General features: G+C 39.6%; 2 protein-coding genes across 2 annotated transcripts; both read right to left on the bottom strand.

Annotated features, from left to right (window-relative positions):
- Nucleotides 1–234: 234 nt before the first annotated feature.
- On the bottom strand, nucleotides 235–6,724 carry LOC141631220 (protein FAR-RED IMPAIRED RESPONSE 1-like). Its single transcript, XM_074443921.1, has 3 exons — nucleotides 6,648–6,724; nucleotides 1,296–1,456; nucleotides 235–875 (listed from the first exon to the last, which is right to left on the bottom strand). Exons 1-3 carry the CDS (start codon nucleotides 6,722–6,724, stop codon nucleotides 235–237), a joined length of 879 nt encoding a protein of 292 aa, XP_074300022.1.
- Nucleotides 6,725–11,621: 4,897 nt separating this feature from the next.
- Nucleotides 11,622–12,269, bottom strand: LOC141631219 (protein FAR1-RELATED SEQUENCE 5-like). Its single transcript, XM_074443920.1, has one exon. The coding sequence runs from the start codon at nucleotides 12,267–12,269 to the stop codon at nucleotides 11,622–11,624; it is 648 nt and encodes a 215-aa protein (XP_074300021.1).
- Nucleotides 12,270–13,950: the final 1,681 nt, after the last annotated feature.

Below are 13,950 nucleotides of genomic sequence, written 5' to 3'. Positions count from 1 at the left end.
GGAAATTGTTCACGAATAACTGTGAAACTTCAACACTGCATGGGATTTTTCAATCCCAAAATTGGCTACCTTAAATTTCACCATAAACTTCAGAGTTTTAAAATAAAAAAATTCGAACATAGACCATGACTACACAAACATCTACTTCCCTTGCATACAAAAGATTAACTTCAAAGTTTTACCAAAAAAACTTAGACATTAACTTCATGAATACATTTTAATATAAAAAAATTCCTACTCCTCCGACAAGTCGTCTACTTCTTCTTCTTCCTCCTCCTCTTCTTCAGATAATTCCGACAATTGCGGTGGACGCTCAGCAAAAGGGTTAGGACAGTTCCTATTGTCATGGTGTGCCATTTGCTTGCAATTATTGCACATGCGTTTCGGCTTACTGGCAATTGCAACGGCCTTCGCCTTACTAGACAAAATCTTTTTCCCACTCCCTTTGTTTTTGGAATATTTAGGTGGCAGTATAGAAATCTCCTTACTTGCTTTACAACCAAGCAATTTCTCCATTTGCTGTTGTTTATTCAACTTCTCACCTACCGGTGTCAGCTTCTCTCTAAATTCCCTTATTAAATTAGTAAGACCTTCAACGTCGTCCTTTTCCTTATCAACAAGCACTCCAATTGTTTCGTGAATTTCCGACCACAATTTTGTCATTTGAAGTTGCTTACTGTCTACAATATCCATGTCATCTGTACACTCCCCGGTACTATAGTCACCACTCCGCAATGAATCCTTTGTCCATCTCCTAGAAATCCCAGATTCCGGAATTTTATTTACCCCATTACCGGAATAAATCCAAATTATGTGCCTGCAGAGTAGTCCCTTCCTCTCAAAAAGTTTACAGGAACAACTCGCCTCAAAAGTCCCTGAGTTAGCAAAAAAAAATTGAAACTTTCATGATTAACAGAAACTTTATTACTTACACTTTGAAACTTTAAGACAATTTCATGAAATTCTAATACTTCAACTATGTAAAACACTTCTTAACAAGTAATAAATCAACGTACTAATACTTCAACTATGTAAAACTTTATTACTTACACTTTAAAACTTTAAGACAATTTCATGAAATTCTAATATTTCAACTATGTAAAACACTTCTTAACAAGTACTAAATCAACGAACTAATACTTCAACTATGTAAAACTTTATTACTTACACTTTGAAACGTTAAGACAATTTCATGAAATTCTACTACTTCAACTATGTAAAACACTTCTTAACAAGTAATAAATCAACAACGTACTAAATTACTCATACCAGGTTATCTTGAACATCAAAATTACGGCCTCCCAATGAATCCTTCAAGGTAGTAACCTCTAAGTTGTTCGACTCCAAGAAACCCTTACAACTAAATCCACCAATTGCATTCTTTAACTCCTCTTGAAACTCCTCGAAAATATCATGTGTGTAAATCTTCGCACCATCACTCTCTATTGCCAACTTACTGCATAACTTAGGTGATACCCGTCGTAAAGTGTCAAAAATAATATTTATATTCCGAACTAAAACTATAGATAGTGATAGTAAGGGTCGAACCACAGGGAGGTAGGGAATTATTAGTTGCTTTCTATTTTAGTCTAAGGGTAACAATGAGGGGGGTTTTGATTGATTTATAATTAAACTAAATGCAAATAAATAAATAGGCAAATGAAACTGACGATGTAAACGATGATAAAAAGGATGCTAAGACGATCGGTTCATTGTAGCTACGACGACGCAAGTCCTAGGTAAATCTGAAATAATCACGTAAGGTGGGAAAATAAGAAGTCCTCTCAGACCAACTTAACAAGTAGCGCCGCTCAGCCTAAGCTACTAGTCCCTAGGTCTAACTAATACTAGCTCACGCCCTGAAAAGTGATTCCTAATGCCTAAATTTTACTTATCTTACGATCTTAGTATAATTTAGTCGTTCAATTGGTAGTCTATTGCCCTCCCCTCTCTTTCGATATATTGGGTCGGTCAATTCCTAAGAATTTAACAAATAGCCTCTTGGTCTTTTATCAAAAATTGCAATTAAATCAATTGAACAATGCTAATTCTTACGCGATACAGTCGATTGACTAGTTGGGGCAGTCGATCGACCAGGTTTTCAGTCGATCGACTATTGACATCAGTCGAGCGACCAAACCCCGAAACAGGTCTACCTATTTTACATCGTCTACGCCACAAATTCCCTCACATCTTAGCTGTAACACCCCAAGTTATTGAGAGTAAGGTTGTCCCACATCGGGGAATTGAGAAGGTTGTGATATGTTTATAAGGGATTCCACCCACCACTTAGTAACAAGGCCTTGTACTTTTGGGCTTAAGTGAGGACAAATAACTGGCCCAAAAGTGCACACCCATCTTATTGGGTTGTGTTACGACAGTGGTGGGTCAGGTTGTTATAAATGGTATCAGAGCGACCCTGCGACCGTATGGTGAGCCCGTGGTCGGGAGTACCCGGGTCACACACCTAGCGGGGGAGGATTCTGGGCTTGGCTGCGGTCAAGTTGGAGGCACAACGAGGACGTTGTGTTCTTTAAGTGGGGGAGATTGTAACACCCCAAGTTATTGAGAGTAAGGTTGTCCCACATCGGGGAATTGAGAAGGTTGTGATATGTTTATAAGGGATTCCACCCACCACTTAGTAACAAGGCCTTGTACTTTTGGGCTTAAGTGAGGACAAATAACTGGCCCAAAAGTGCACACCCATCTTATTGGGTTGTGTTACGACAGTGGTGGGTCAGGTTGTTATAAAAGTAATAAATTGATTCATATTGTAAGATACTGTAATACCCCGTATTTTATTGAGCGAGATATTATTTAGTAGTATCGTAAAAGTAATAAATTGATTCATATTGTAAGACGAGTCGGGTTTATAGTTTTAGGTGGCATTTTTGGGTCAAGATGTTATAACCCATTTACCCATTTACCAAATGTTATAACCCATTTACCCATTTACCATATAACCTAATTTTAACCTAAGTTTAACCTAATTCTACCCTAACACAACCCGCCTCACATTCCCTCAACCCGCCTCCCTCCTTTCTTCAGCTTAGATCTCGGCTTTCACGCAAAACGAGAGAGAGAGAGAGAGCATGGGTGGTCACGGTGCAGCAAGGAAGGGCTAGGGGTGGTCGTCGACGTTCTTAGGCGGCCGTGGTGGCTGTTATGGTGGCGGAAAAAGGTAAGGTTCAGCACCTCCTCCTCTGTTTTGTTTTCTGTCGAGATGTTGGTCATGGTTTCGTGTCTTATAGAGGTGTTAATGTTGATTGGTGTCGGGGTAGGGGAAATGGGTGATGAGTGGCGAGTGTAGTGGTGGTGGTTAGGGTGGTCCTAGGTGGTTGTAGGGGCAGAGAAAGGCGGCATCGATGGGGGTGGTCAAACGGGTTATAATATGAGTTTTCAGGCGAGTTTTATGGTTGGGATTTGGGGTGGCGCCACCGTTGACTCGGGGGAGGTCGAACGCGGGCGGCGTCACCGTGTCTTGGTTCGTGGGTTGACGGCGAGTGGGGCTGTGGTGGTTGACAGGGTTATGGGTGTAGAGTGCGGTGGTGGTAAAGGAGAGAACAGGTACATTTGAGGAGGCACGGCGAGTGAAGCGGCAGATTACCGACCACAGTTCGACTCGCCGGCGGCGATCGACCAGTGAGTGGTGGTCGTGGGTGGTGAGGTCGAGTGGGTGTTGGGTCAGGTGGTTGTCGCGGTGGTGAGGTGGCTTGTGGTGGTGTGTGTGCGGCGTGTGAAGGAGTGCGGGCTGTTTTGGTTTTTAAACGGATTTTTCATCATTTAATCGTTATATTTCGTATCGGGTCGTATTCTAAATTAATTAACTTAATTCCCGAGTTAAGTAAATAATTAAAGACGGGTTGTTTGAATTGTTTGTGTGACTCGGGTTTTTCCTTAAATCGTTTAATTCATTAAAATGGTTATTTAATTTAATTCCGAGTCATCTAAATTAGTTATTTAATTTAACTCCCGAGTTATTTAAAATGATTCAAGTCGGGTTTTGAGTCGGGTTGGTTAAAAGAGAAAAGTTACTATATCGGGAAAGTTTCCATTTTAAGAAATTCTATTTTTAGTAACTTCTATTTTGGGAACGGGAATAGTTAAGTAATTGGTTATCATTTCATTATCTTTCAGAGGGCGAATTATTGTGGATTATCACCGAGCTTCCGACTATTTGACTGCGGATTCGAGGTAGGGAAATACACTTGACTTACCGGTGTTGTTAAATTGTGTTGAGTTGTTGTGTTATATGTGACCGAGCTGTGATCGATGACTTGTGCGTGGTTGTAATTTATGTTATGATTCATACACTGGAGTGTGGTTGACTGAACTGTTCGTGTTGATTATGCTATTTCATTATTTTGATAGCTGGCATGATTTCATTCATTGATATACATATCATGTTGCATTGATTACTGTTGAGCATTGCATATGCATTGGAGTTGGAGGATGGTGTGGTGGTGACGATGATGAGATATGATGTGATGTTGTGATAAGGCCCAGTGGTTCTGCGGGACTTGCCCTGGTGTCCTCCGGCGCGGCGGGCGGATCGACTACGGTCGATATATATAGTCTACCTAGGGGATCGGTATGGCTGGGCGTCGGGGTTGTGTGTGATGAGTTGAGGTGGAGATGGAGGTGACGAAGTATCATGCATATCATATTTTCTTGTTTTATTGTTTTCCCTACTCAACCTCGTGGTTGACCCTGTGTATTCGTGAACACCTGTGATGAACCGTTTTATGGGGAGCGAGACTTGACGGGTTTATGAGATAGGACGGGAGCTGGATGGGCGTGAGACACTGGATCAGATGACCTAGTGGCTAGTTCATCATCTAGAAGACTTCACTTTTAATTACGTCAGTTCTTGTAATTTAATTTAAAAGGAGAATTTGTAATAGTTAAGTTAAGATGTTAAATAAATTGCCTTGGAGAATAATTTGTTATTCACTACCTCGGGAAACCGAGATGGTAATGATTCGGTTTATTAGGGAATGTCTTGCCAAAGGCTCCTTCATAAACAAGGGGTGTTACAAAGTGGTATCGGAGCGAACGATCCTCGGGCCTAAACCAATGAACCTAATGAACGTAGGATTTGTCTAAATAAAATGAACCCCAGGAATAAACTGCTAGGAGCTCACGGTGCGGTTAAGAAGGCGCCCTTAATGCGTGCTCTTTTGCCCTCTCGGTTTTGAACCAGGCAACCCAAGAGAAAACGAGTGAATGGGGTAGTTAGAAGGAAAACCTTGGATATAAGCGAGTTGATGTATACCTTGAGACCTAGTCTTGAAATTATGATATTTATCGGATGGATGTGAATGACGTGTTGATAGTGCTATTATGTATGCGGTAATATGTGGTTATGTGATCCCAAAGCCATGCTAGTATAGTATCGTGATAGTAATGAGAGACACCATTGAATTGCTTGTTTCTAGTCGTAGCAATCGTGATTAGATGCAAGGGGTAGGTCGGGAGGCGAAGGGACATCTATGGGATGGATGTTTACGTAAATACAAAAGTGTGAGATTTAAGTTAGGATGAGTTAGTATCGATAGTATGGTTGTAAGAGCTTGGAACATGGAAAATGAATGAATTAGTGTTGAAATCCGTTTTGTTTGATTTTACTCTGTAATTGATCTTGCTGTCATTTCCTTCCTGTTAATTTTCTACGGATGAAAATTTTATGAGAAATAGCCTCGTGAGTTAATGTTCTTTTGGCGTTGGTTTCATGCTTATAGGGTATACGGATTAAGAGTAATAACTGTTTTAGTGGGCTGTGGTTGGGAAGTTCCTGTGCAGTGATGTGTTGACCGACGATTTTGTAAAAATCCTCATTTAATTTGTGTAAATGATTTTTGCATAATTCCAACTCCATCGACTAGAGGTTTTGCATACGTTTTCAAATTGATAAGCCACGAAAATTCTTGATGTCTCTATATTAAAAGGTAAGCTTTGCGAATTGACCCAAGTTTCGGACCAATTCTTTGTCACATACTTGTTTGGACCAACTGAGTTGTAAAATTCTTTAAAAATTGAATTCTTGAACTTTCGACCTCATTCTTTTTATCACAAATTATTAACTCTCTGTATGTTAAGAAAAGTAATCTAACTCAAGTATTCGTTGGACGGTTATTTATTTGTGATTTTGGAAAGTTACAACGTGAATCATGACCTGTAAAATGTGCGTTCTATGCTAAGTTTTCACACAGTTGTTTGATTAATTCATGAGCCTTAGTAAGGTGAAATTATAATGTTTTATATGATGATAGTAGCACGCATGTTCAGTAGTCATATATCTTAACAAGTGATAAAATTAAAACTTAGTTGATAACATTGTTGGCATGATAGCATGAGTAAAATTGGATAGCTTAATTTGATTCTTAATCGAGGGTGAAATGTTTATACGAGTCTAGTTGTTTGCATACTTTGTATACATTTGGCATGATGTAATGTCTCTGGGTGTGCATCTTATTTGCATAGTGGTCGGGTATATATATAAATATAAAACTATATTGTCATATCTTGGTAAGTTGATAGCGTTAAAAGTTAATTGATTTGTTCTAACATACACGCATGAGTAATTATAATAATTAGGTCTAAATGTCTACACATGAATGGTAGTAATGGTTATGCCTAAATATTACCACATGTAGGATGTCATCGGAGTCCTAAGGTCCTTTTTGTGAGCCTGTGTGCTTATAGTTATACCTATTGCTTCCATTGCATTAAATGATTTCGGTTGAACCTAAACCTATAACATGATAATAAACAGTGTTGTTATTTTTGTTATTGAATATGTTCGTTATTACAATATCGTAAAAATACTAAAGTGATTCTTGCAATTGCATGAGTGTGATATAAAGGAAACTGTTTGATATAACACGACAATTGGCATATTTATATTCTCGAGTCGTTACTATCAATTTTATTAAAATAAAAATTGTCATAATAACTATGTTGGCAATTATAATGGGATAACTCTTTTGATGATTCACATGATATGCATGGGTTTAAATGATAGTCATTATAGTTACATTTAATTGAGCCTACGAGTTGCCTAATTATTCAATCATGCAAATCAGAGAAGTTGTTCAAGTTGCTAATCTTTTATCATAGCTAGTGTTCTACAAAGTATATGATGGCAAATGTATATGTTTAAACTATTTATACAAGATCTCTTGTTTTGCTGAGAATGAATTCTACCAAGTTGCTAGACACAATTGAATGATATGGTTGCTAGGATGTGAACCATAGGTGTGATACGGAAGTAATGTTGTCGTTGTCATAGATCATATGTAGTTACTTTTATTGAGAAACATGTTTTCAGAATTGATATCGTGCAAACAATTTTTTATAATTTAAAGTATGAATTATGGGTATGTTGGTGATTGCTTAAATTCATCGACCTAATTCGTGACCTAAACCAATGAGTGAATAAAGGGTTGAATGGACGTGTCAATAAGATCCTGTGATTGTGATAGATAATAGTGGTAGATCTATTTCTGTGGTATGTTTACAAATGTGAGAAGTTCTTAAATTGTTTTGTTGATTTTGCTCTCGCTCGTTCATAGTCTATAATTGATCATCAAACTTGTTTACTTGTGAAACCGTGTAAACCTTGGTTCCTTTCTTGTTGTTCTTTTAGTTTGAGGTTGTGTTTTAAGTTAAGCATGAGCTAGTAATAAATGCTACTTGTTGACAATCAGTTGATTCCTTAATAAAACCTCGTTTCGACCTTAATGTTGATGCGCAATCTCTTATCATGCATTATTTCCTGTCACATGTGGTTGATAATGATTTTGTTGTATAGGTATATGAAAATTGAAAAGAGGTTACGAGGACGTAACCATGTTTCTAGTCGGGTAGGATTGTAAAATCTTAATGTTTGTATTGCACTTATTTGTAGATGGTGGTTTTGATCAAGTAAATGTTCCGTTGTGGGGTACCTATGCAAATTAGTTCTATATGTTTGTTCCTATACATTAGTTGGTTGATGTGTAGAAGAAGAGTGTAGTAAACTATTGATATTGAGATTGAGATTGGCCACTAGTATTGAGTTGTGGGGCCTGTGTGCCGAGTTATGTTTACGGTCCAGTGTGATCATGGTTATTGAGTTACTTGAGTTCGAGATCGGAATTTAGATGGAAGACGACGGTGTTCTCAGATGAATATTTAGTTGTTATGCATTTGTGTTCTCAGGTAGTTATTAGTTGTAGTTAGTTGGGTTAAGTGAAAATGAGTTAAACTTCGGGACGAAGTTTATTTTTAGGAGGGCAGAATGTAACATTTCGTGTTTGTTATGTTTAATTGATGTGTCAAAAGTGTGTGTTAACTGTGTTAGAAATGCGTGACGTCCGTATGTACGATATTGTGTACCCTTCTGAGGTTTGAGTATGGGAGCGAACTTCGGGACGAAGTTCATTTAGGGGGAAGACCGTAATACCCCGTATTTTATTGAGCGAGATATTATTTAGTAGTATCGTAAAAGTAATAAATTGATTCATATTGTAAGACGAGTCGGGTTTATAGTTTTAGGTGGCATTTTTGGGTCAAGATGTTATAACCCATTTACCCATTTACCAAATGTTATAACCCATTTACCCATTTACCATATAACCTAATTTTAACCTAAGTTTAACCTAATTCTACCCTAACACAACCCGCCTCACATTCCCTCAACCCGCCTCCCTCCTTTCTTCAGCTTAGATCTCGGCTTTCACGCAAAACGAGAGAGAGAGAGAGCATGGGTGGTCACGGTGCAGCAAGGAAGGGCTAGGGGTGGTCGTCGACGTTCTTAGGCGGCCGTGGTGGCTGTTATGGTGGCGGAAAAAGGTAAGGTTCAGCACCTCCTCCTCTCGTTTTGTTTTTTCGTCGAGATGTTGGTCATGGTTTCGTGTCTTATAGAGGTGTTAATGTTGATTGGTGTCGGGGTAGGGGAAATGGGTGATGAGTGGCGAGTGTAGTGGTGGTGGTTAGGGTGGTCCTAGGTGGTTGTAGGGGCAGAGAAAGGCGGCATCGATGGGGGTGGTCAAACGGGTTATAATATGAGTTTTCAGGCGAGTTTTATGGTTGGGATTTGGGGTGGCGCCACCGTTGACTCGGGGGAGGTCGAAACGGCGGCGTCACTGTGTCTTGGTTCGTGGGTTGACGGAGAGTGGGGCTGTGGTGGTTGACAGGGTTATGGGTGTAGAGTGCGGTGGTGGTAAAGGAGAGAACAGGGCTGTTTGGGGAGGCACGGGTGAGTGAAGCAGATTGCCCAGATTGCCACCACAGTTCGACTCGCCGTGGCGATCGACAGTAGTGGTGGTCGTGGGTGGTGAGGTCGAGTGGGTGTTGGGTCAGGTGGTTGTCGCGGTGGTGAGGTGGCTTGTGGTGGTGTGTGTGCGCGTGTGAAGGGGTGCGGGCTGTTTTGGTTTTTAAACGGATTTTTCATCATTTAATCGTTATATTTCGTATCGGGTCGTATTCTAAATTAATTAACTTAATTCCCGAGTTAAGTAAATAATTAAAGACGGGTTGTTTGAATTGTTTGTGTGACTCGGGTTTTTCCTTAAATCGTTTAATTCATTAAAATGGTTATTTAATTTAATTCCGAGTCATCTAAATTAGTTATTTAATTTAACTCCCGAGTTATTTAAAATGATTCAAGTCGGGTTTTGAGTCGGGTTGGTTAAAAGAGAAAAGTTACTATATCGGGAAAGTTTCCATTTTAAGAAATTCTATTTTTAGTAACTTCTATTTTGGGAACGGGAATAGTTAAGTAATTGGTTATCATTTCATTATCTTTCGGAGGGCTTAATTATTGTGGATTATCACCGAGCTTCCGACTATTTGACTGCAGTTCTGAGGTAGGGAAATACACTTGACTTACCGGTGTTGTTAAATTGTGTTGAGTTGTTGTGTTATATGTGACCGAGCTGTGATCGATGACTTGTGCGTGGTTGTAATTTATGTTATGATTCATACATCGGAGTGTGGTTGATCGAACTGTTCGTGTTGATTATGCTATTTCATTATTTTGATAGTTGGCATGATTTCATTCATTGATATACATATCATGTTGCATTGATTACTGTTGAGCATTGCATATGCATTGGAGTTGGAGGATGGTGTGGTGGTGACGATGATGAGATATGATGTGATGTTGTGATAAGGCCCAGGTGGTTTTGCGGGACTTGCCCTGGTGTCCTCCATTGCGAGCGGGCGGATCGACTACGGTCGATATATATAGTAGTCTGGGGATCGGTATGGTGGGCGTGCGGGGTTGTGTGTGATGAGTTGAGGTGGAGATGGAGGTGACGGAGTATCATGCATATCATATTTTTTTGTTTTATTGTTTTCCCTACTCAACCTCGTGGTTGACCCTGTGTATTCGTGATCACCTGTGATGAACCGTTTTATGGGGAGCAGACTTGACAGGTTTATGAGATAGGACGGGAGCTGGATGGGCGTGAGACACTGGATCAGATGACCTAGTGGCTAGTTCATCATCTAGAAGACTTCACTTTTAATTACGTCAGTTCTTGTAATTTAATTTAAAAGGAGAATTTGTAATAGTTAAGTTAAGATGTTAAATAAATTGCCTTGGAGAATAATTTGTTATTCACTACCTCGGGAAACCGAGATGGTAACAGTTCGGTTTATTAGGGAATGTCTTGCCAAAGGCTCCTTCACAAACCGGGGTGTTTAGCAAAGGGTGATTACCTACGCATATTAAAATTGATAACAACAACGAAATTGAAATAAACGATATGGGAAAACATAATTTGAATGATTAAAGCAATAAAACGCAATAAAGAGATTAGGGTTGCGGGAATCTAATATATCAATTCTATGCTAATGACAAAATAAAGTAGAAACTGAAATTAAGGACAAAATAATACCGAAGTAGGAAGCAAGAATTGAATCCGAAAGCAAGCAAGGAACTTTATTGAGAAATTAATGTAAACTAAAGAACCCTAAATTTTTGATGATGAAAACTGAATAAAAACTGAATGCTAAAGCTACGTTATATAGGAGTATCACGCAACTCTTATTCCTAAACCTAATATACAATGGGCTTAAGCTAAATCTCGTCTTTAAATTCTCGTCACACTCGTGGAGTGGTCGATCGACCACTTGGACCAGTCGATCGACCAACAGCGCTGTACAGAATTGCATTCTGACGATTCCTGCAGCGCGCACCGATCTTAAAACAGCTGTCATTTCTTCGTTACTTGGTCAAATCAGGCGTTCTACGCGGCGTTGGAAAGCTAAGAGGATAAATTTTACCTCCAATTGGAATCACTCGATTATCTGCTCTAGAACTCGAGATATAGCCATCTGAAGCAGCCTGCAATGTCGTGAGGTGCTTCTTTGCTTGTTAAACTCGTACGCACCCATGCTTTTGCTATCTTCAGGCCTTGAAATGCATTCTAAACTTCAAGTCCGAGTCAAATATTCATGTCCTTCCTAAGCTTAGCTTTCGGGGTCAAGATTTGGTTCATTTTTTACTCATTTCCGCAATAATCTGCAATATTACATAAAAACACGAGAGTAGACAGAAATAGGGGAAATAGTAGAATAAACTACATATAATAGACATAAAATGCGTGGAAATAAAGATGTAAAACATCATATTATAGACACGCATCATTAGGGTTTGAATGACGGTTTTCGTTATCAAGCCTCTTCTGGTTGTGTCTTTGTTGGTCCAAAGCACTTTCAAAGCGCATCCAAAACTCAACCAGAGTACCATTTCTCGCCTCAAACCTCTTGAAAAAATTGTTTTCACTTTTCGACCGCTGTATCGTCCTCATAATACCACCCATTCTCAAGTCCTTACAGTGCGCCATCACCCACTGCCTCCTTATATCATAGCAGTCCGTAAACCATTCAATGTCAGTGGGTACGTGTTCCTCCATTATTGCTGACCATCTATTGTCGAACTCCTCTACTTCAAGTTCCTCGTCCCATACAATAGCATTTAACTTTTTTAAAAATACCTGGTAATCTTTCCTTTTGCTACCATACTTACAGGGAACCTTATTCATAATGTGCCACATGCAGAACCGGTGCCGTTCTGTCTTGAATTTTTCGGGTACTGACGCAATTATTCCAGGATCTTGATCTGTTATTATGTACTCTGGTTCCTTTCCTCCCATAGCAATAAAAAACCTCTCGAACACCCAATTAAACGATTCCGTAGTTTCTTTCGCTATAAGGGCACAACAGAAAGTTATTGATCGTTTATCGTTGTCAATCCATGTGAAGGGAGTGAAAACCATCTTTTACTTGTTAGTGGAGTAAGTAGGGTCGTAAGAAACGGCATCTCCAAAGACAGAATAGTTCCTCCACCAATGCCATCCTGTGACATCCCCATACTCCAAGTGCCTTACCAGGACCACTCAGGTATAAGAATGTCACCATCTCGGTTTCCCGAGGCTATGATCATCAAAAGACAATAAAGAAACAATACTTAAATAGTATAAAGTTTAGGTGATTACAATCCAAAAACCAAAGTAATAAAATACGTATACATGTTCTCAAAACCAAATGTCTAACAACTACTCAAAACTACAACGGAAGACTCTATCATCTCGTGGTGACACATCCCAGCTAGCCCATATGTCTCGACTCATACCTGCTCAACAACTGCTCACCATCCCCGAATGGATCACCACAATTTTTCAAAACAAAGACGGGGTCAGTACTAATCACACAAATATATAATTACAAAAGGACAGAAACCAACACAGCGCAATCGTCACATAACCCAAAATCCAAAATCAACTCCTCATCACTGACTACACACTAAAGCGTGTAGCCCTGCTAGAGTACCCATCGCAATAGGTTACTCCACTCCGCTAGTGGGGGACCGCAGCCGTTCCCACCTAAGCCCCGCTCATCTCCATTGAGCGATAAACCCAAATCCATTAATGTGCACATCCCTTCTGTGGCGGGTTCCACAGAAGGCGAATAATGGGCGTGAAGCCACTCCCGCAAGTGACTCCACTCAGCCAGGGACGTACCCCGAAGAACACAGACAGATACAATCAATCACAACCATCAACAGTAACCAAATCTAACAACCGTCACAATACGAGTATGATACTATAAAACAACCACAACCAACAATCAACACATTATGTGACTAATACTGAGTAGGGAAACCCTACCTGGAATGCAACATACGCAGACGATCTCAACAGCTGTATCAAAATCTCTCTTCTATAAATCCTTCTCCTAACATACAATCATATAATTACTAACAACACAATAACCAACAAAAACCCCCAATCCCCCAAATTAGGGTTTAAACAAACTTAACTAATTACTATAAAATTGGTACGTAGATCTTACCCTCGACGCAAGGATGACAAGGACACAAAGAACAATGGAATTCGACCTCTCAAGCTCCGGGATTTGTCAATAACACGGATGATGCGAAGAACGTAGGTTGAATCTCCTTTTTAATGTGATTATGTTTGTAGAAGTGTATTATGAAGGTGACGGAAAGATTTATATACTAATCCGTGTTATTAACAAAACCCGTCGAATTATCACCCGTCAACCGAGCTACTCGATCGAGTAACTGACGTACTCGATCGAGTGCCACTTACTCGATCGAATACCCAGGCTGCTCGATCGAGTACCCTACAGACAGAATACTGTTTCTAAAATCAAAACACCCTTACTCGACAGAGTAAGGCCCACTCGATAGAGTACCCAGAGACTCATAAAACCGTAGTATTACAGTCTTCCCTCCTTAAAAAGAACTTAGTCCCCGAAGTTCAAACCACAACAAAATAAAAACATACTACCACACTCCCGACACAACAACCAAAACAAAATGCAACATAAAAACTCCGATACATACTACCAACTAAACTCAACCCGACTCAAACCACTACTAACTATACCCAAAAACAACTTAAAAAAGATGCAAAAACTCTTCGCGATCATCTC

Source organism: Silene latifolia, chromosome Y (genome assembly GCF_048544455.1).
Source record: "Silene latifolia isolate original U9 population chromosome Y, ASM4854445v1, whole genome shotgun sequence".
Lineage (NCBI taxonomy): Eukaryota > Viridiplantae > Streptophyta > Magnoliopsida > Caryophyllales > Caryophyllaceae > Silene > Silene latifolia.
This window is presented reverse-complemented; position numbering and strand designations above follow the sequence as displayed.